A 21,550-nucleotide genomic window follows, 5' to 3' on the forward strand; every position below is an offset into this window, starting at 1 on the left:
CGCTATCATAGATTGTAAGGCCGGAAGGAATGACTGATCTTCTAGACTCAAATGTACGACACAGGCCATAGGACTTCCTTGAATTAATTCCTGTTTGAACTAGAGAAGGTCTTTTAGAAAAACCATCCCATCTTGATTTAAAAATTTCCAGTGAGTGAGAATTTCCCATGTCCCTTAGTAAGCTGTTCCAATGGTCAACTACCCTTACTGTAAAATTTATAACTTACCTCCAGTCTGAATTTGTTGAGCTTCAACTTCCAGCCATTGGATCTCGCTATATCTTTTTCTGCTAAATTGAAGAGCCCTCTATTATAAAATTTCTGTTTCCTCATGTAGGTACAGGACCTCTTCCCTGAAAACAATTGCCCACAGGGTGAAGCCATCACTAAATTAATATTTCTTGATAACTTTCATATTTGAAATGTTATTGAATTTCTTCACTTTAGCAAATCCATATGAATATCAAACATACAAAATGTCCATGACATAAAGCCTAATGCTGTTCAGAAAGAATATGCCCTATTTTAAATAAAATAAGCTCCTCAAACCAAAATAAAATGTCCACATGGAGGGTTTGGACTGGTTTAACTAAGTTTGTTTAAATTCACAACTTTAGTTAAACAGATACAACTCTCCACATAGAAAAGGACCAATTGACTTAGCTAAAGCAAAATAGGTGTGTTCACACAGCCTTTGCATGGGTTAAAATCACACCTATAGTTAAACTGGTGCAACTTTCTTGTGTAGACAAGGCCTTAGTAAGAATCAGCCCAAAGCCTTCCACAAAGTGCATTTTAGTACAAAACACATACATTGAAAAGAGAAAATGGAGAAAAACATGGGAAATGTCAACTGCTAATCTCCAACAACCAGCATCACTCAGCCTCAGGTGAACGCAGAAGGGGTCACAGGGACAAGCTTATTTCCACTGATCTCTGCTTACAGTACAAGTCCAGAAGTAATTTCCACATAAGGCCATAACTGTCCATCTTATTCCTGCTCAGGAAGACTGTTTTTTCTCGCTTGGCCATGGTCAATGAAGCAGCACTGAGCCACAAGAAACCAGCTGGGATTATTTGCTTTGCTCACAAAGATGCTGGTTTGCAGTTCATGTGGGTCTCCAGTCATCCCCTCTTCCCATTAGCTGAGGGCCTGTAGGAGATGAGTGCATGTATAAATAAGTCAGTTTTATGCTTCTCATTGCCTAGAGAGTAAGGCCTGCAGCAGAGCAGGGACAGATTCCAGGACAATCTTACATATGGGGTTTGGCACAGCTGCCTTCACTACATTTTCAGCATTTCCCTCTAGACAAGCTGCTTGAGGCAATGGTCAGATAGCCACAGTCCCATCCCATCTCTCCTTCACTGAGCATATTAACATTCTTGTTAATACTGATCCTGCAGCTTGGCTAGAGCCACTCCTGGGTCCTTAGTTGCTTTAAATCAGTATTTGGATCCCGCTGTTGGGTCGAGGTTCTTGCTATGTTCAATGTTAAAGTTGCTGCTATATTAATGATGCTACTGCAGCTCCCACACAGCCATCACCAAGCATTTTATAACCCCCTGAGGTAGGGAAGGAATAGTCCCATTTTACAGATGGGGAAGCTGGGGCTCTGCGACGGGAGCTGACTTGCCCAAAGTCACACAAGGAGCTTGTGCAAAGCACAGAATAGAAGCCAGAGAACTTGGTTCTTAGTTTTGTGTTTTAACCATTGACTGTTTCTCAAATAATGGGATTTGCTTTGGGAGCTGGATCAAGTGAAGGGTTAAAGCAAGCACAATGCAGTGACAATCACAGGATCAAAAATGAGAGCAGATCACTTTAAGAGAGCCCTGGGAAGTGTAACCTGAAGCCTGCTGAAGGCTGGGCTTGGGGGCAGTCTGCTGGCAGGCAGCAAAGAAAGCAGATGTGGCTGTTATAAACTCCATGCTGTCCAGACTCTCATCAAGGGTGGTAACATTAGACAGCACTGGCTGAGAGGAGTCCGAGGTAAGGAGCAATTCACCTTGCTTCCGGCCCTGTTGGCCCACAGCTAGTAGCAATGGGAGTACCCAGAATTATGGGAAGGGCACAGGAATGAGCCCAGGGGTGGGGTGGGAGGGAGCTCTCTTGCTGGGCCTGGGAGACAAGAGTGATGGTCCTTGCTGTGGTATGGCCTGGGGAGTATAGAATTCCTCCTGGGGAACAGGAGTAGGCTGGAAATGGGGGACTCTCACAGAGGGCCTGGGGCTCTCCAGATGTCATGGGGCTCCTCCTGAAGGGATTGAGGGCCAGAAATGTGCTTGGGAACAAGGGTCCATCCTGGAGGCTCTGAGGACCAAGTATGGATGGGCAGGGGTTACAATGCTGCATCAGTTAGCACTTGTGTTGCAGTTAGATATTTTTCTTTGCAATAGTAACTAAGTCTAGCAGAAAATTGAGTCAGACCCTCTCGGTGAGGTGCTCTGAGACACCCCCCAATAGAGAGAAACAGACCTCATGGGTGGGGTGGCTGAGATATCCCACACACAAATGTGCTTAAGGATAGTTAGAGACCTTCAGAACTCTCTAGCCTGGGGGAAATGCTGTTTTATTTTAGAGCTGCAGAGATCCAGGGATCGGACAATTCGCGCTTTGAAAGTATCTTCTCAGCTTGTTTCCCAACCTGCTCTTTCTGAGTCTAACATCACAGACTGTGTGCTCTAGATCTTTTCCTCTCCTTTTAAACATAGCTATAGATTTTAAAGTCATGCTAGAAATCACCCCAGCTCTGCTCCAGCAAGGACTTTTTCTATCTGCAGTTTTGGCTGTGTGCATCATAACTGCAAAAATAGAATCCAGATGTTCAGGCCCATTCCGGCTCAGCAGGGCTTTGTCATTCTAAAATGGAAATCACTTCTTGGCAAAGCCTGAGAAATATGAGGGTGGTGACAATCTTGGCAAAGATGATAAGATCTGGGAATGCATGCTCCATTCTCATGCTCCCAGGAGCACAGAGCAGTTGGGAGCAGAGTATTGTAGAGCTTTTTTTCAGAACAAAGACCACACTTCATGGAAAACCCACGTCTCACGCCTAGCCCAGAGCACACCTCTCACACTACGCATAGTGGTAAAGCCAGGTGAAGAATCTGCTTGCAGCAGGCATCCTCAGACAGCATCCAGCCAGAGCCTCTCTGCTCACGTGTGCCACAGGAGGAAGGCCTGCTCAGAAATCCCCACCATAAGGCTGACTCTCACAGGAACGAAAAGCCCCCGAATCACACCCACCATCACGCCACCTAACATTGCTTTCGTTCAGTACAGCAGCTCTACTCAGAGCATATTTTCTGCACTGGAAAGAAATCCAGAATACCGCTCTCCTGGGTGGGCGATGGTGTCTGAGCATAGATGCAGTTTTGTGAAATTGGACTGCATAGCCAGTTTCATGTCTGCTCTAGACAGAAACAATGCTACAGAGAAATCTCCTTTGGCAGGGATGCTGTAGAGGCACATCGTGTTTCCTAAAGCAAAACTGCTATTCTGGAGAGAGGGTCTGGGGGAGCTTTTTCTTGTAGGGGAATCCTCTGCCTGAAAGGCTGGTCCCTGAATTGTAGTCGTTTTGGACACGTGGCTTTAAGAGCCTGCAATTCTACCAACAGCCATGTTTGCTTTAGAGCTGCATTTAATTTGAAACACATGTGCAGACTCCTACTCCTCTGGCTGCACTGGATCACAGGGGTTAGTTAAATACAAGTGCCCTTCCTTTAATTTCTTTGGAATTTATATAAACATGGCTTTCACCCAGCCCATGGCATCTGACCTCAGGGACATGGCATCCCTGCAATAGCTCTAATTTACCCAGGATGAACATTTGGGTAACACTACCCTTTGGGCCAGACACATCATCGTACAGAATCCTCCCATGCAGACACTGGAGAGGTTAACATTGGATTTCTGAAAAAGAACAGGATTACTCGCTCTAGGGAGCTTGATGGTTTTTTCCTATCAGGAATCCTGAGTAAGCCCAGTCCTGCCCTTTACCTCGTCTCTGCTTTAGCCTCTACCCCATGGTATATATTTAGGATGAGGAAGAGTTCTTACGACTCCCTTTGGAGCCCATCAATGTTGCTATTTAAACAGCTACTGAGTGAGAGTGATAGTAAGGTGCTCATGCAGGCAGTAATCCTCCAAGGATAGGGCTACTCAGTGAGCAAGACTGAGGCTAGGAATTGAATTGGGGGGCTGGGCAGGGGGTGTATGCATGTTCAGAACAACAGCAGTAGCCCGTTAACTATCTATCTTTTATTTCATCCAGTGTTAGTTGTTGCACTTGCTGCTTTTGTATGAATATTGACATTTGAATGTATGGGATGTAAAGCAGCAAGACGCGTCTCTTGTGCACTGATCTGATCTAGTACCTTTCAGGGCCATGGAGTCTGGTGTCTTGTCTGAGAGCCAGGGTGATTTGCATCACATCTCTACCTCTGCTTTTCGGCACAGGCACACCTGCCCATGTGTCCACAAATGTGCATGCCACAATCTCAAGAAGCCCAAAGCAGCTGGAGCTGAAGCAGCTGAAGAAGCGAAAGGCTGAGGATTTGCAACTGGTCAGCTGTGCACACCAGGTCCTGCTGCAGACAGAGATGCAAATGCAGTTCCTGCTAGGTGTAGTAGACAGAGCTAGCTGGAACAAATAAGTAGGCAGCTTGACTAGGGCAAACAGCTCTATTGTGTTCTTCCCTTCTAGGTTCCATCATGCAGACTCTGTTTGTTCTCCTGTGGTTAGGGCTCCTAGCCTCCCTCAGCAGATCTCAGGACTCTGCTACAGAGCAGGTGAGCGTGATACAAAACATGACAAGGAGAGTGAGAAACCTGGAACATAAAACTTCCAAAATTAAAATTCTAAATGGGAATATTAAGCACCATCCTCCAGAGTTGCCAAGGACAACCTAGGATCATAATGGGCAATGAAATGAGAAAGGCAAGTCCTACTCTGCCTAGGTAAAAGCATGGTGGGATCTCTAGTAGGTACAGCAGGGAGGACTGGGTTCTATTCCCAGCTCTGCCTATGACATACTGTGTGATCCTCAGTTTTCCCAATGGTAAGACAAGGCCAGTACTTCCCCAGTTTACAGAGGAACGTCTGTAAAGCACTTTGAAGGTGAACGGTTCTCTGGCTATCATTACTGCTCCTCCCTTCTGATACATAACGATTCTAAAGAAGTGTTTCTTGTGCCTGCAAGGACTCTGGTACCCCTGAAGGAGGCAACACAGAGGCTGCTGAGGAGGAAGATCCCTTCTACAAAAGCCCTGTAAACAAACTGGCAGCTGCAGTCTCCAACTTTGGCTATGACCTATATCGCCAGCAGTCAAGCAAGACTCCCACCGCCAATGTGTTACTGTCTCCCTTCAGTGTGGCTACTGCACTTTCTGGTATTCTACTAGGTGAGTCCCTACTCCTCCTCCTCCTCATGCATACTTGTGCATGGCTGGAGGGGGGCCTCATGCTCCCTTACTTATGGTTGGCAGGTGCTGGAGAGCGAACAGAAGACCTGATTTCTCGTACTCTCTTCTACGACCTGCTTAACAAGGCTGAGGTCCACAACACCTACAAGGAGCTACTGGCCAGCATCACAGCACCTGAAAAGGGCCTAAGAAGTGCCACCCGCATTGTTGTGGAGAAAAGTAAAAACCTATCTTGTTTTTGTCCCTGAGCAGCAGTCAGTAGAGCAGAATGGATGGGTAACTGTCACAGGCACCCATGGCTTCAGTTACAGGACACAGCTGTGCCTGGAGCCTGAGCAACTGCTTCCACCCTGTGCCGATTGCACCATGCAGTAACAATGTTGGGGGTCCCTATATAGAGCTTGGAAAATGTTTATTAAAATCAAAAGTGTCAACAGGGCACTTGGCAACAGAGCTGCTGGCACAGAAGGGATCCAAGAAAAAATTGCTTTGATAATTTCATCTCCTCTCTAAACCTCACTCTAGCTGTGCCTACCTCCCAGGAGCCATCTGATGTATTTTCAATTCCAGATACAGTTTGATTATATCTTTTGCTTTACAATAATGATCAGCCCCAGCCTGGAAGACAGATCATATAAGACTGTTTGACCCCTCAGCGTCAGTTAAAATGCCATGTTTCACTCTGCTCTAGACCATCTTGATAAGAATGCTAAAATCTCCCACTTCCCCCAGTCAGCCTGAGGGCTTGAGGAAGATCCAAGCTCCGCAATAAGCTGTAATCATATAAGGAGTGTAGGGACAGGGCTAGAGTCAGACACTAAAGTAGTGGCAGCTACAGGCAGGCTTTTGGTTCCTATCTCCCATCTTTACCCATTAGTTGAAGGTTTTTCCAGACAGCATAGGATGTGGCTGTGAGACTTAGATAAATACATCAGTTCCCCACACAGCTTTAGTCAGACTCTCTAGGTGTTTGCGCATGCCTGTGTATCACAACAATGGGTATTTAGAAGACCTTGGCTTACACATCTGTAAGTATGTCAGGAAAGGGCGCGGGTTGTTCACTGCCAAGCCTTCAGCTGTATATCATTGCCTTGGGATTTAGTCTCTGATAGAGGGAGTAGGCTGCAGTAATGGTCTTTCTGCCCCTCAGAACTGAGAATGAAAATTGGGTTTGTGAGCCGGCTGGCGAAGTCCTATGGAGCACGGCCCAAGCTGCTGACTGGCAATGCCCAATCAGACCTTCAAGACATCAACAACTGGGTGCAACAACAGACCAAGGGAAAGATTGTCAAATTCCTGAAGGAGATACCTACAGGCATCAGCATCTTCCTCATCGGGGCAGCTTATTTCAAAGGTAAGAGCTTACTCTCATTCATGGCAGGGGAAACGCGGGGTCTCCTATTTGCATGCCAGAAAACACAGGAGGGAAGGTCAATTTCTGGCTAGAGCACACTGAAGAGGTAGGCAGAAAGACAGAGCGACAGGAGGAAACTTCTTTGAACACATGGATATAGATTCTCTACTGTGAGTTTAGTAAAGGAGGTGGGACAGATGCCTGATGAACATGGAAAGAACTTCCCCAGGGGAGGAGTCACTACTCAGAGGAAGCAGAGTCTTGACCTGCTTGCAAAAAGGGGCCAGGGAAGGAGGAAAATGAAAGCCTGTAAGGACAGAATGCCCTGCCCAATGGAAGGAGATTCATCAAGAGTTCAGATGGGACTGTGCTTGCCACAGCACCCCTCTCCATGGACAGGAGATACTGGGGAGCCGTTTTAGGGAATCCAGACATCAAGTATTTATATTACAAAAGAGAAGCTATTGGCCTAGTCGGGCTCAGGGCCACGTTGTGCTGGGTGCCCCCTGAACAGGGGTACAGACACAGTCCCTGGCCTGGAGAGTTAACAAGTCAAGACAACGAGCAAATACACAAAGGGTAGGTGGAGATTAGCAGTACCACTTGTATTTGTGCATATAAAGTATAAAATAGTTATGTGTTTATAATTACATAAATAAAATATCAGCTCTCTCCAACTGCTCCTCCACCCAACCAGCATATGTCAGATGACTTCGTGTCCAATCTGGTTAAACCTCAGATGGGATGGAAGGGACTAGAGAGCCAACAGTAACAATAAGACAAAGTTGCAAGTATAGCTGATCCCAGTAACTGGCGCTCTCACCTCTATCATCCTCCACTTACCAAGACCAATCCCCTAAAGAAGGGCTATTTCATGTATGAAACCACAAAACCATTCCACTGGCTACACACCCAGGCCTTAGGTTTTCTCATTATTCCTGAACGTTCCTGTTTTATTTTTAAAAATAGGACAGTGGGAGACCAAGTTTGACCCTACAAAGACTACGCTGCAGGACTTCCACCTGGATGAAGACAGATCTGTGAAGGTGCCCATGATGTCGGACCCCAAAGCCATACTGCGATATGGCTTCGACTCAGAACTCAACTGCAAGGTCAGGTGAAGGACTGAGCAAGAAAGAGACGGTAGTCCCTGTGCAAAATCACCTCGCCCAAGACTAGGGAAAGATCCATCTTCACTCACTAGCTCCCCCCCACTAGAGGGTGAGTTCTGCCCCTCCCACCAAACTCCTGTAACTCTTATGCTTACATTGCACACCAGGGCAGAGAGCTTTGGGTTTTCTCAGAGAACTCCACATCCCCATGATCATATGGCAAGCAACTACATCTTTAAGTAGCACAAACATCTTTCCAGTCTGTACAGCCATCCCCAGCTGGGCAGGGAGGAAAGTGATAGGTTGCAGGGAACGGCAGGCTCTTGTAGAGGTTTCTCTCTGACTCACTGCCTTTCAAAAAGTGGCAAGTTATTTGCTTTACAACGTGTTCCTGCCTGTTCCTAGTGGAGCTCCACACTCTGGTAAGCATCCTCCCTCTGACAGGGGAGGGAAAGTGCTGCTTCTGGGAATTCATCAAGGCTGCTCCTGAAATAGCTGGAAAGGTTGCTAGTGAGTTAGGCAGGGCTGACCCTGAGTCAGACTCCCAGAACTGGGGACTGTGCATAGCACAGCATCAGTATAGGGGTAGAAGTTCCAGCTGAGAATTCCACGGTGCCCCACAGCAATACTGCAATTCAGTACAGATTCTCACAGGAGAGATTTTGCATTCCCTTTCACAGCAGGAGGGACAGGGTTTAGGGCAGAAGTCTGCATTGTGGAGGGGCAAGGGGGACTTGTGGTATAACAGATAAGCAGGGTGGGAAGGAAGAACCTGGTAGATGGAGTGGCCGGCTGGCCAACCAACCAAGGTTCAGAGACCACAGCTGGCACTGGGAGATTCTGCTGGTGTGTTTAGACATAACTCCTTGTCTTTTTTTTACTACCCTTCCAGATTGCCCAGCTACCACTAACAGGCGGTGTCAGTGCTATGTTCTTCCTGCCACAGAAGGTGACCCAGAACATGACCCTGATTGAGGAGAGTCTCACCTCAGAGTTTGTCCGTGACATTGACAGGGAGCTGAAGACAATTCACGCTGTGCTGAGCATACCCAGGCTGAAGCTGAGCTCTGAGGAGGCACTTAGAAGCACACTGCAGGAAATGAGTATGTACACAGCATGGCCCTCTGCAGGCTGCCGGGGCTCAGAGCAGTGAGCAGAGCTGCTCTGTTCCTTCAGCTTCCTGAGAACAAGCAGTCAATTGTCACAAGCTAGGTCCTGCTGTCATATCTATGCGCTTCACTGACAACTGCAGCTCATGCTTCCATCTCTCATATAGGCTCTGCCTGGGGGCCACTCCCACCATCCCCCAATGAGCTCAATGGACCCTATGAATAGGGTTGCCAATTTTGGTTGGATGTATTCCTGGAGATTTCATCACATGACAATCTTTAATTCCTGGAAACTCCAGGCCAACCCTGGAAGCTTGGCAACCCTGCCTATGACTCCTCCCCTCTACAGCACTAGTAGTACGGCCCCAATCTGCAGCACTGTCTCCTCACCCGCCCAGAAGGCCCCTTCTTCCTAGCTAATGGAATCTTCCTCCTTTCCCACAGGGCTCCAGTCGCTCTTCACATCACCTGACTTCAGCAAGATTTCTCCCAAATCCACCAAGCTCTCTCATGTGCAACACAAGGCAGTCCTGGAACTAAATGAAGATGGGGCAAGATCCACACCAAACCCTGTAGAGAATGCTGCTCGCCTGACCTTCCCCCTTGACTACCATCTGGACAGACCTTTCCTATTTGTGCTGCGGGATGACGTCACGGGAACCCTCCTCTTTATTGGCAAAATCCTGGATCCCAGGAGCACTTAGCTGCATGGACAGCAGCCTGCAATGTCAGAGTCCTCCAGAAAGGCTGGGGTAACTGGGAAGGATGCTGGGGCCCTGCTCTGCTGCACAGATTTTAACTTGCAAATCTTATGCCTACATGCTGCAATAAAAGAGCTTTTGCCACGAACATCTCAAAGCGCCGCAATGTTCTCCCTTGTGACACAGGCCCTGGTTCAGTTTGCATAGGGTCCCCATACCAGTTTCCCAGAGTTCCTCCAACATCACCATATGTCCCCTCTGGTGAGCCCCACTGTTCTGGCCCAAGTTCTATTGCATCCCCTTCATCTTGTGGCTCTACATTTCCTGGCCTGCTGCCCGCCTCATTCCAGCCCTGTCTCTCTCATGTTTGCAGGAATAGGTGTGCTGAATGGCAGGCAAGCACTTCACCACTATTGTTTGCTTTCGAAAACTGTGGGCATGGGGGGGGGCTGCGTGCATAGGACCAACATTTAACCCTCCAGGGAAGAACCACAACTTCAGAAAAAACGCATAATGGGCTCTCAAAAGCATGTTAAGAAATTCTACAGCAACATTCATTTTTATGAGACAGCCCTTCTGTCAGTACCACAGTGGTGTCCTCTCCCATGTCAGCAGTGATCAGCTTGATTCCCTGGCCCTCCCTAGGGACATTTCAGAGCTCACCCAGCTTGTAGCCAGGCCTTGTTTGCATGGCTGCCCTGCCACATGGTAGCTTCCTTTGTTAGTCACTCAACCCTGTGAAGGAGGCTTCTGGGCAGCTCCAGCAGACAGGCTCTCATCTCCTGCAGTTCCTGGACCTGGGCATTCTGAGGGCCACAGTGCACAGACAAAACCGTCTCTGCTCTTTGAATTGTGCACAGAGCTTCAGACACTGCAAACCTGAAGTACAGAGGGAAGAAGTGAGAGAAAGATTTAGGGGACAATCTTCCCACAGCACATTTGATGAAGTCATTCATTCAGCACCCTTCATCCTTTCCTCCATTTCCCCCTAAGCCAGGACAGCTCAGGGAATTTCTGTCTCAGTGAAAGAAGGAAGAGGTGCCTGATCACATGGGTAGGACTCACCCTCCATATCCCATCACTATCAGGTAAATGCTCTGTTTTAGCTAGGGGAACTCAAAGTGCTTCACCCTTGGAAAAACAGCCATATTATCTTATTGCCACTCTTGCCAAGGTGGGAGACAGTTAAACCAGAAATACTGATAAAAAAGGGGTCTACAAAAAAAGTAATGAGATCTGCTGGCCAATGGGTTAGAAGAGAAAGCGTCTGGGGCACTGTCACTTTAAAAGGAAGTATCAGCAGCACTGTAGTACTGGGGCCTGAACACTCCATGGTACCTGGGATGCCAGAGAAGCAGTAACAGGAAAGGGGATGATAGGACAGGAGTGGGACAGAGGAATGGGTAGGAAGGATGCCAAAAGGAACACAAGATGGTTGTGGAGCCCCTAGCCAGCTGAAGGAAACTTTCATTTGATCCAAATACTTCGCAGCCTCCACCTCATCCTGGATAAAGGGCAGATGTCTCCCCTTTGCCAGAACATCCAGGAGTCCTGGAAGACATCTTGCAAAGGGACTAATGATGCCAAGGACTTCCTGCCACATCCCCATCTCAGAGACACAAGGACATGGACTAAAGCAGGGAAGAGATGGAGAATGAAGGGTGAGATAGTGGGAATGGGGCTCTTTACCCATTAAAGAGGACTTGCGCCAGTTTGAAGAGTTCATGACCTGTTTCCACACTGGACGGTCCATGGCGAGTTTCCACAATTTGAATGCTGCGCTGCAGGTGCCTCGCTGCTTCCTGCCACTTTCCTGGCCAAAGAGAGAATGGATTATTATAGCTCCTTTTCTATAACCACTGCCCTGGAAGGAACTCAAAGGACTTTACAACTTTAGTGAACTAAGACTCACAGAGGGGTGTTATCCTTATTGTACAGAGTGGGAAACTGAGGCACACAAGGTCACACAGCCAGTCCCTGTTGGCTGGGAATAGAGACTGTGGCTAAAACTAGATTCCTAAGAAGATTCCGCTATGTCAGTTTAGTGGGCTGCAATAAGAGAAGGGAGGTGAGAAAGGGAACAGACCAATCAGGGAATCTCCTTCTACTGACATTAGAATTAATAGGCCAGCCATATAAAAATGACCCCAGAGGCGACAGGAAGACATCTTACCAAGCGTGGCATAACCCTGTGCCAGGTGATCCTCAATCTCGCCCACCAGCATGTGCTCTGCAGACAGGAAGTTCTCCGCATCCATCCGGCACCTCATCAGCAGCTCAACAGCCTGATCTGCAAATCCAGGGAACAAAAGCACTTTTCCACAAGACATGAACTCATTTCAGGTGCCAGTTGCCAGCTAGCCATGGTCTATGAAGTGAGATTGGGTCCATCTATTCCCGCCCCCCAGCCTTGAGCAGTTAGCCCTGGACTTTATATGTTGTTCTTGCAGAATTATCTACGGTCACCATTTCTATTTCAGTCTGAAGCCTGTCTGACCTAATGCAGAGTCACCGGGGGCAAGGGGACCTTCTGGAACATAGGGTCTGTGCCCGAACCTTTAACATTTCCCTGAATTCCCTCATATTCCAGTGGAGCAAACATGAGATTTAGCCTCCCAGTCTGATCAGCAGCATAAGCAGCCTACCACTTGTGCTCCCAGGGATTCCAGCTTCACATCAGCAGTACCTAAATGCTTGGGCAAAACTGCCATCTGGTGGTTGGGACCAGGATCTTGCTATAAAGATTACTTGTGTAATGAACTGAACAACATCCAAGACAGATGACTGGCTCTCTTACTGGGCTGGTTGTCTTGGAGAAGTCCCAGTGCTGTTTTAACTTGCAGCTGAAGGTCCCATAACTGGTGTAGGAGGTAATCCCTGCCAACCAAGAGTGTACAAGCACCACTGGAACAACGAAGCACATCTTCCCCCTGTGGAAGTCATAGAATCATAGGGACCGCAAGAGGTCTTCAAGTCCAGTCCCCTGCACTCAAGGCAGGACTAAATTATCTAGACCAAGCCACCTTTACAATAATTTTTGCACACAGAAAGCATAGAGGTGTGTATCTCTACACCCTGTAGTGTATTACAGGGCTATTGCACTGTTTCCCAGCCACACTTTAAACAAAGGGGCCTGTCTGTGTGCTGGTGTTATATCTTCAGATCTCTGGAAGAAAGCTGAAGGAGTAGCCCTGGCAATGGTGCCAGCCTGAGCCCACTTAGATAAGGCCAAAATAGGGCATGAGCCACCGAATTAGTCTTCACAGAAAATACACACTTTCTCTTCCCTCTTTCTTGAGGGCTCATGGCTCTACAGCTGTTTTAGAAGTTAAAAAACAACAACATGGCTGTGCAGGGTATTTTACAAAAACAGATGAAACAGAGTCTCTACCCTAAGAGCTTACAATCTGAAGACCAGACCAGACCAACAGGAAAAGAGACCACCAGGACACTGGTGGAGGATTAGGCCAAAGATCATATGATCTTGTGGTTGCAAGAGAGAGTAATGCGCAGATCCTATTAGGACCCTAGTAGGACTGTTTTTAGTTTATAAACCTTCCTTGAGAACTGGGTTTTGTGAAGGGATTACTGAGAGCAAGGGCACAAGGCAGACACATTAAGGGGTTTCCAAACATCTGGAAGATTGGTGGGGTGGGGAGAAAACAGTACTTGAGTGGGACCCCTTGATTGCGGCAACCTTTCCCTCTGGACAGGCTGGAGAAGTACAAGTCTTCCAAGAGGGTTGCTAGAGAATAACGAGACCATCCCTCACTTCTGCCTAGTCCCAAGAGCAGGGGCCCTGGACTCAGCTCCCCACCTTGCCCCTCACAGTACAATGCCAGAGTGCAGAGAACACTTAGTTTTACTAACATTTCAGAAGTTACACAGTTGTGATTATGGAAGTTACCTGCATTGAAGCATGGCAGCTGGAACAGCAGAATATATCCGTTGTGGCTACTATGCCTGTGACATCAGACCCCAACTCATCCAGGCAGGCCTGGCATTGACACTCAAAGAAATACTGACAAAGGAGCCGTTGCCGCCTCTCAGCAGCCCTCATTCTGCATCGGTGAGGCCCTACAAAGGGATGATAATGAGTCAAAGAGATGATACATTAAGAAAGCAGGGAAGTTGGATACCTAACTACAGACTAAAATCCACCCTGCCATGGATTGAGAGGGAATATATAATCTGTAAAAAAACCGAGGAGTACTTGTGGCACCTTAGAGACTAACAAATTAACAAATGTATTTGGGTATATTTGTTAGTCTCTAAGGTGCCACAAGTACTCCTCGGTTTTTTTTGCTGATACAGACTAACACAGCTACCACTCTGAAACCTATTTAATCTGTGGCTTCATTACATTTTGGATTTCCCACCCACATCTGAGGCCTTGCAGTGAAATTAATGGGATTGAAGAAGGGGTTGGTGTGGCCCAGTGCCTCTATGTCAGGGCTATAAACTGTGGGTCCCACATCTTGAGATGCAACTAGAGAGTGACCGTAAGAGATAAACAGCAGGAATAGGAGGTCTCATGCTGATGTCATTGATGCAGGGTTGTGCACACACATGCATGTGTGGATAGAACAGAGAAACTCCAAACACATGTTTGGAAATGTTACCCTTGTGGCCATGATACTGCAGGGACTGCAGACGTGAAAGGTCACTTGTGTACCCTATGTATTCCTGAAAGGGACTGCAACTTACCATAGCAATGGAAAATCTCTTGCCCTCTTGGGACTGGCTGCGATGCCCTGATTGTGACAGCAGTCCCACTGAAAGTCACGCTAGTATTAGGGTCACAGGAATGGTTCAGGAGGCTGGTGACAGGGAAGAGGGCTGTGGCCAGGCGCACCTCCTCGCTATCTGCAACAATGCTGTCTCCGGACTCTAAAGACCACACAACATAAAAAGGGCCAAATACATCGTGAAATCAGACCTAGTGACCTACTTTGCTCATATTCCAGGCACTGAATCTAATCACAACAAAACATCAGCAGCAAAAAAAAGTTTTTGGTGTTTTAATGTGATAATAAAAGAATAATTACTAAACAAATTTGAAAGCTGCCACGCTCACAGTCTGACCATGTGGAGATGGTTTTGGGTAATCAGCTCCGCATTTGAATCCACAAGGAAAGCAAAGAATTTCTAGATTGCTGAAGGTAAGTTCTATCCTTCTAGACTGCTACTATAATACAAATACTAAGTTTAAATATTTGGTTTAGCTGCTGTTTAACTGAAATATTTTTAAAAACAGAACTTAAAATTATAAATTTAGAAATCTTTGCATCCAAATCATTTCTCCCTGCATCCAAACGAAGAGCAGATTCCCTGAGGTCTACTCTATAATGTCATTATACCTGACATTATAAAAAGATAAAAAATAATCTAATTCTGCCAATAGATGTGTCTATTTTTAAGCATTTCGCCCCAATTTTTATCAATTTAAATGTTCATGTGTGCAAAATTATGGGTAATAAGCAATTTTTTCGATTTATATTGATTTAAAATTTCACAGCTATGAGAAATTATGGGGGGAGTCAAACAATCATTAAATGGCAGTAGACATTGAGATTCAAAAAGTTAAAGCTTTATAGCTGTTAAAACACAAACTGTCAACATCCCATGTGAAAATATACAAAGTAAATATCCTTAAATCAAACTCAAATCAAAATAGTTCTCAAGCAGCATTTTTCTTACTTTCCCTATTTGTAAATTTTGATTGAAGTATTTTGTTTGTTTCTATGTGTATGGTGAAACTGATGTTTACTGATATTTGCTGAAAAAAATCTAATCCTTCCAAGCCTAGTTATCTATCAAACTAGGGAAATGTGGTCTAGATGAAATCATCATAAGCTGGGTGCAAAATTGGCTGAAAGACTGTACTCAGAGTAGTTATCAGTGGTTCACTGTCAAACTGGGAGGGCGTATCCAGTGGGGTTCTGCAGGGGTCAGTCCTGGATTCAGTACTATTCGATATTTTCATTAAGGACTTGGATAACAGAATGGAGAGTATGCTTATAAAATTTGCAGATGACAACAACCTGGGAGTGGTTGCAAGTACTTCAGAAGACAGGATTACAATTCAAAACAACCTTGAAAAATCAGAGAATTGGTCTGAATTCAACAAGATGAAATTTAATAAAGATAAGTGCAAAGTACTCCACTTAGGAAAGAAAAATCAAATGCACAACTACAAAATGGGAAATAACTGGCTAGTTGGTAGTACTGTTGAACAGAATCTGGGAGTTATAATGGATCACAAATTGAATGAGTCCGCAATGTGATGCAGCTGTGAAAAAGACTAGTATCTTTCTAGGGTGTATATACAGGAGCATTATGTATAAGATGCAGGCGGTAACTGTCCCACTTTATCGGCACTGGTTAGGCCTCAGCTGGAGTACTGTGTCCATTTCTGGGTACCACAGTTTAGGAAAGATGTGGATAAATTGGAGAGTGTGCAGAGGAGAGCAATAAAAATGACAAATCAGATTTTCTAAACCTTTTAGAAGGAAAGGTTAAAAAAAATGGTCATTTAGTCGAGAAAAGAAGACTGACGGGGGTGGTGGGGTGGGGTGTTGAAAACAGTCTTCACATATGTTAAGGGCTGTTATAAAGAGGATGGTGATCAATTGCTCTCCATGAAGGTAGGACAAGGAGTAAAGGGCTTAATCTGCAGTCCTGGAGATTTAGGTTAGATATCAGGAAAAACTTTTCACTTATAACGATAGTTAAGCTCTGGTATGACTTCCAAGGGAGGTAGTGGTATCTCCATCATTGCAAGTTTTTAAAAACAGGTTGGACAAACATCTGGCAGGGATGATCTAAGTTTACTTGGTCCTGTCGCAGCACAGGGGGCTGGACTTGATGATTTCTTGAGGTCACTTCTAGCCCTACATTTGTATGATTCTATGCTGGGCATACCACTAGGAAAGATTAAGGAAGTTTCCATTGTGAAAGAGATTATGAGGTTTTAGGGAGATAAGATACTTACACAAAGTTTACCCAAGTGCAGTGTGATCTCTTTAAGAGTGCTCATTCATTTACTATATCCCTCCCAAAGGACAATCCAATGAGGACAAGAGAGAAGAGTAGTTTCTCACTGACCTGACTCCCGGATTGCAGTCACTGCTTGAGCATTACATTGCAGCTGCAACATATGCCTCAGCATTGCTTCTCCCAGAATCTTCAGCTCCGGAGACAATTCAGCAGACAACTTCACATGTGCTTTCAGTTTGGACTGGCTCTCACATGACTCCTGACTAAAAATGGTCAGATTTGTGTCGAGCAGTTTCTTGCATATGGCTATTATGCTCAGGCTGCAAAGGAACTTGTGTTCAGGGCTGTGCTTTTCAGCATGGGTCAAAAGGTTGAAGACAGCTTGGTAAGAACCCTGGTACTGTCCATCATCCTCACAACCAGGAATCAAAGGCTTTGCTTTCTCAGAGAGATCCTCCATGCCAGCTGTGGAATCTCGTGTCTCATCCAGACTCTTACCTCTGGCTTCAGTCTTGTAAAGTTCCTTGTCATCTCCATGAAACTGCTTCACTAAGCTGCTAACCTCTGCAAATCCAGCCACTAGGACAGTCCTTAAGGCAACATGGGAGAAGACCCCTAGTGTGAGCAGCAGTGCCCCTAATGGGCACTCTGTACTGTGATAGTGCTCCCATGCCAGCTGTGCACACTTCTTGCTGCAGTACTTGGCATAGCTACACCCCCCGCAGGGCACTGAAGCCAAGAGCTGCTTCAAGCAGCGATGACAGTGGAGGTCCCCATTAGTTACCCTAGTATCCCATGTTGTTTCAGCACTGTCCTGGAGCAACAGACCCTTCCCTGGGCTGAGCACACTTACAAAGGCCTCCTCTTTCACCAAGTTCTCCCCTGGCAGAATGTCTTTGGTGGCAACCAGATGACGGCCTTTGCAGGAGTTAAAGTTCAAGCTCACAGATGAAGATGCACTTGAAATTTTACCATTTTCTTCCCAGAATTCCAAGTCCTTTTGAGTTTTGCTGAGTGCTTCCGGCACCGATAGTGGGCTACTCTCCTTCTCATGTGCTTTCACTTTAAGTTGGCTGATTTTTCTTAGCAAAATCTGGCGTGTGGTACTAGTCAGACTCTGATCCATAGCTATTTTACTCTCCACCTTGCTGATGACCCCTGCTGCCTCCTGTAATCTTCCCAGAAGAAGCAGACACTCAGTTTTCCGCAGCAAAATCTTAGGCTGCAATCTGTCTGGATAGCCCTGGGCTTGAGCCCTGTCAATGTCTTCCAGACAATCCTGGAAGCGAATACAAGAGGCGTTTTAAATGACTTTGAAAAATGCCTGAAAGATTTTTACTCTTCTGCCTCATCTGAGATTGGACACATTTCATTTATTTAGAACTGCATTAACTAAGTTTCTGGTCCATGACTGAACAGGGGTCACAGTAAAGTCTTATACAGTGCTGCCACTTTAAAAGTGAGACCATCCCATAGAGAGAAAGGGTGAAGAGACTCCGCAGGAATTCAGAAAGGCACCTGCAGCTTGAAGCAGTTTTAAAATCATATGGGACCACAGCCTCTTGTTCTGGTATTTAAACTTTGTTCTTTAGTCATCATAATTTGGATTTAAATAAACACAAGAACACCTATCCCAGGTCTAGTGTACAGGGCTTGGATAATATAGCTTTAGTTAGTTAGTAAGCCCTCTACTGGCTTTCCCTCTCTTCTAGGTTTTAAAAGCTACTGGAATGCAGAGCAGCAGTGTATAAATGTAGCTAGGCATTGCATGTTGTATACAGTTAGTAAATACGGTGATATCGACTTCACTGCGCCAGTGTGGTTTCTTCATATTATGTTTGCTATATAAAGAGCAAAGGACACAACACCAAGTCCTAGGCACCCTTATCATCCACTAAAACTATACCATAAAAACCATTACAAAAACAGCAGCAAGAACACATTACAAACCAGATTAATATCATCCACTGCTCAGATTCCAAAAGAGAAATCCTACTCTAGCCATCCCCAAATGCCATCTTAGGCTATTTTGGACCAAGAGCACACAATGTTGAGCAATGGTCTCCCACTGAGGTATGGCCTTTTCCAATTTAGTGGCACTTCATTTAAACACCTTCAACTAGCCCGACTGCTGCCGTCTTTTGGGAAACATATAGGGGGATTACGCAGTGCTGGCACCTTCAGAAACACACAGCATGCCACTTTTTTGAAGTTGTGGCACAGCATATAAAACACAATTGAATAGCTGCAAAAACTTCACTGCCATTACCGGATTCTCTATACCCAGTTTTCAAAATGAATAGCTGCTGGGTTGTCCCTGATTCTGTCAAATCTAGGACTTACCTCAAACTGACCCAAGTGAAAGAGGGCTGCAGAGCGATTGGCATAACACAATGACATTTCTGGGCTGTTGTGGGACACTGCCTGCAAAGACCAAAAAGAGTAGTTGGCACATTGAGAAAGAGGGATTGGTATATGTTCTATGGGCAGCTTGGGTTCTGGGACATGAAATGTGCGTGGTCAGGGCTGGGAAAGGGAGAGTAGTGGGGTAAAGAGTCAATTGAACCTGTTATGTGCCAACCACTGGATTAGTGTACTGGAGATTTTCATTCCCAATCTTGCTTATCTTAACCTCTTCCATCTTTATTCCACATCATAATGTGGTTAGGAGGGCTTGTGAGATTCTTGGATATATAAACAGGGGAATACAGAGGAGCAGGGAGGTAGTTTATCTCTGTAGATTACATTAGTGAAGCCATTACTGGAATAGTATTCCTGATTTTGATGCCTACTCTTCAAAGAGAGATGTTGATAAATTGGAGAGGATTCAGAAAATGGAAAAATTATTACTCAAGCTCTGAAAATCCTGCCTTACAGCAAAAGACTTAAGAAGCTCAATCTATTTAGTTACTATATGGTTAAAAGATGATTCAATCACAGTCTATAAGTACTTGCACACGAACACTTCATTATGCCTTTTTCTGTTAGACTAAATTCAGACTTGAAACACTTTGCAAAATTTTAACAGAGAGATCAACCAACCACTGGAATAATTTGCCTAAGGACATGGTGGATTTTCCATCACTTGAAATCTTTAAACCAAAACTGGATGTCTTTTTAAAGACACACTATAGCTTAATCACAAAGAATGTATTCGATGTAGGAACTACTGGATGAAGTTCTATGGCCTGTGTTCTGTAGGCGGTCAGATTAGATGATTAGAAAGGCCCTTTCTGGCTTTAAAAATCTATCAATCATAATAATTTGCCCTTCTCTAGAGTCTTCCATCGAAGGATCACAATACACTGTACAGGTTTCAGAGTAGCAGCCGTGTTAGTCTGTATTCGCAAAAAGAAAAGGAGTACTAGTGGCACCTGAGAGACTAACCAATTTATTTGAGCATAAGCTTTCGTGAGCTACAGCTGAAGTTCCATCCGATGAAGTGAGCTGTAGCTCACGAAAGTTTATGCTCAAATAAATTGGTTAGTCTCTCAAGTGCCACTAGTACTCCTTTTCTTTTTGCGAATACGCTGTACAAAAGCCTATAAATTAAGCCTCAACACCCTTGTGAGGAAGATGTTTTTATTTTGCATATATAGAAACTAGAGAACACAGAGATCATAGATCCAATCCTGAATGGTGCAGAGCATTATTCTCAGCTCCTGTGAAAATCACTGGGAGTTGAGACTGCTAGTACCTTTCCAGACTGAGCTAAGAGCAACCAGTGACTCGGCCAAGCCCAGAGCAGAGATGGGACGAACACGTGGCCAGGTTATAGCCGTGACGAGAGAAGACTGACTGGCTACATGCAGGGTACGCGCAGAACAAAACTTCTCGTGACTGGAGGGCGCCCCAGAACGCCGTTTCCTTGCTCACCTTACACAGCCGCATTAGACATCTCTCACAACAGCCACAAACACCTCAGCATGCCTTGGGAGCCCCGGTAAAGTTATCCCCACATCACACCGCCTACCGCGAGATGAACCCGAGGCCGAAGTGCCCCCAAAGCACCGGCGTGAACCACTGGGCACCTCTACCTTGGAGTAGAGGATCCGTGCAGCCGCGTATTCCCTGTTCTGAAACCTCTTGTTCCCCTCCTGCTTGTAGAAAAGCGCAGCTCTCGGATCCTTTCCCACCCCGTTACCGAGCGCCAGCCTGCGCAAAAAGTCCTCGTCCGCGGCTCTGCGGGGAGAGGGAAAGCTCCGCGTCAGGGGCCGGCGGCCACACGGCAGCGCCGCGGGCGGGCGGCCGGGCCGGCGGGCGGGCGGCTACTCACCGGAAGAGGGGCAGGCAGAGGAGGAAGGTGTCCCCAGGCGGCACGGCCAGGGAGAGCTGCTCCCGCAGGCCGGGCTCCAGCGAGGCCCACCTCCGACGGGCGTACGCCTTCCACTGCTCCGCGGGCAGATCCATGGCGGGAAGACGCCGGCTGGACAGAGCCGCCCTGCGAGCTGGCGGCAGCGGGGTCAGGACCAGCGGGGCCGCGGCAGCCCCGCGCCCGCCTTCGTGCGTGCCTGCCGCGGCGGGGTGGGCGAGGGAGCGCGTCCCGGCCCTACCGGGGCCCGCCGGGACACGGCGCCCGACGCTCACAGCAGCCCGGGAGACAGGGCCGGGCAGCGCACGGACCCCTCCCGCGCCTGGAGACAAGGGCCGCTGAGCTCCCCCCCGACCCGCACCCAGCCCCGAGAAGGCTACACGGCCCTGCCTGCTCACCCCCGCCCGGCGGGGCTCTCTCCGTCACGCTCCTCAGCCGCGGGACTCGGAGTCAGTCAGGAGGAGCCCATGGCGGCGCACACCGACGACAGGCCGGGGGATCACTTCCGCCGTACAGAGCACGCCAGCCAATAGCGGGTG

General features: G+C 46.8%; 2 protein-coding genes across 15 annotated transcripts; one reads left to right on the forward strand and one right to left on the reverse strand.

Moving 5' to 3' along the window:
* Positions 1–778: 778 nt before the first annotated feature.
* SMYD4 (SET and MYND domain containing 4) lies at positions 779–21,531 on the reverse strand. Of its 14 annotated transcripts, none has more exons than XR_006286264.1 (12): positions 20,976–21,259; positions 20,737–20,881; positions 19,043–19,123; positions 16,808–17,978; positions 14,408–14,590; positions 13,608–13,777; positions 12,498–12,630; positions 11,874–11,990; positions 11,390–11,513; positions 10,364–10,579; positions 8,878–9,070; positions 779–1,152 (listed from the first exon to the last, which is right to left on the reverse strand). XR_006286264.1 is itself a non-coding variant. In XM_043530948.1 (10 exons), the coding sequence occupies exons 2-10, from the start codon at positions 20,588–20,590 to the stop codon at positions 10,426–10,428; spliced, it is 2,148 nt and encodes a 715-aa protein (XP_043386883.1). In that variant the 5' UTR covers positions 20,591–20,881; positions 21,410–21,531; the 3' UTR covers positions 10,217–10,425. The 14 variants fall into 14 exon arrangements, 5 of the variants coding, with proteins under 5 accessions (XP_043386883.1, XP_037736725.1, XP_037736724.1 ...); XR_006286265.1 differs by lacking the exon at positions 779–1,152 and adding an exon at positions 2,397–4,830; XR_005222688.2 differs by lacking the exon at positions 8,878–9,070 and having other exon boundaries at positions 11,430–11,513.
* SERPINF1 (serpin family F member 1) lies at positions 1,856–9,852 on the forward strand. The gene is made up of 8 exons (XM_007057697.4): positions 1,856–1,989; positions 4,706–4,791; positions 5,202–5,403; positions 5,488–5,643; positions 6,575–6,778; positions 7,748–7,890; positions 8,783–8,993; positions 9,444–9,852. The coding sequence occupies exons 2-8, from the start codon at positions 4,714–4,716 to the stop codon at positions 9,701–9,703; spliced, it is 1,254 nt and encodes a 417-aa protein (XP_007057759.1). The 5' UTR covers positions 1,856–1,989; positions 4,706–4,713; the 3' UTR covers positions 9,704–9,852.
* Positions 21,532–21,550: the final 19 nt, after the last annotated feature.

This window comes from Chelonia mydas, chromosome 17, assembly GCF_015237465.2.
Source record: "Chelonia mydas isolate rCheMyd1 chromosome 17, rCheMyd1.pri.v2, whole genome shotgun sequence".
Classification (NCBI taxonomy): domain Eukaryota; kingdom Metazoa; phylum Chordata; order Testudines; family Cheloniidae; genus Chelonia; species Chelonia mydas.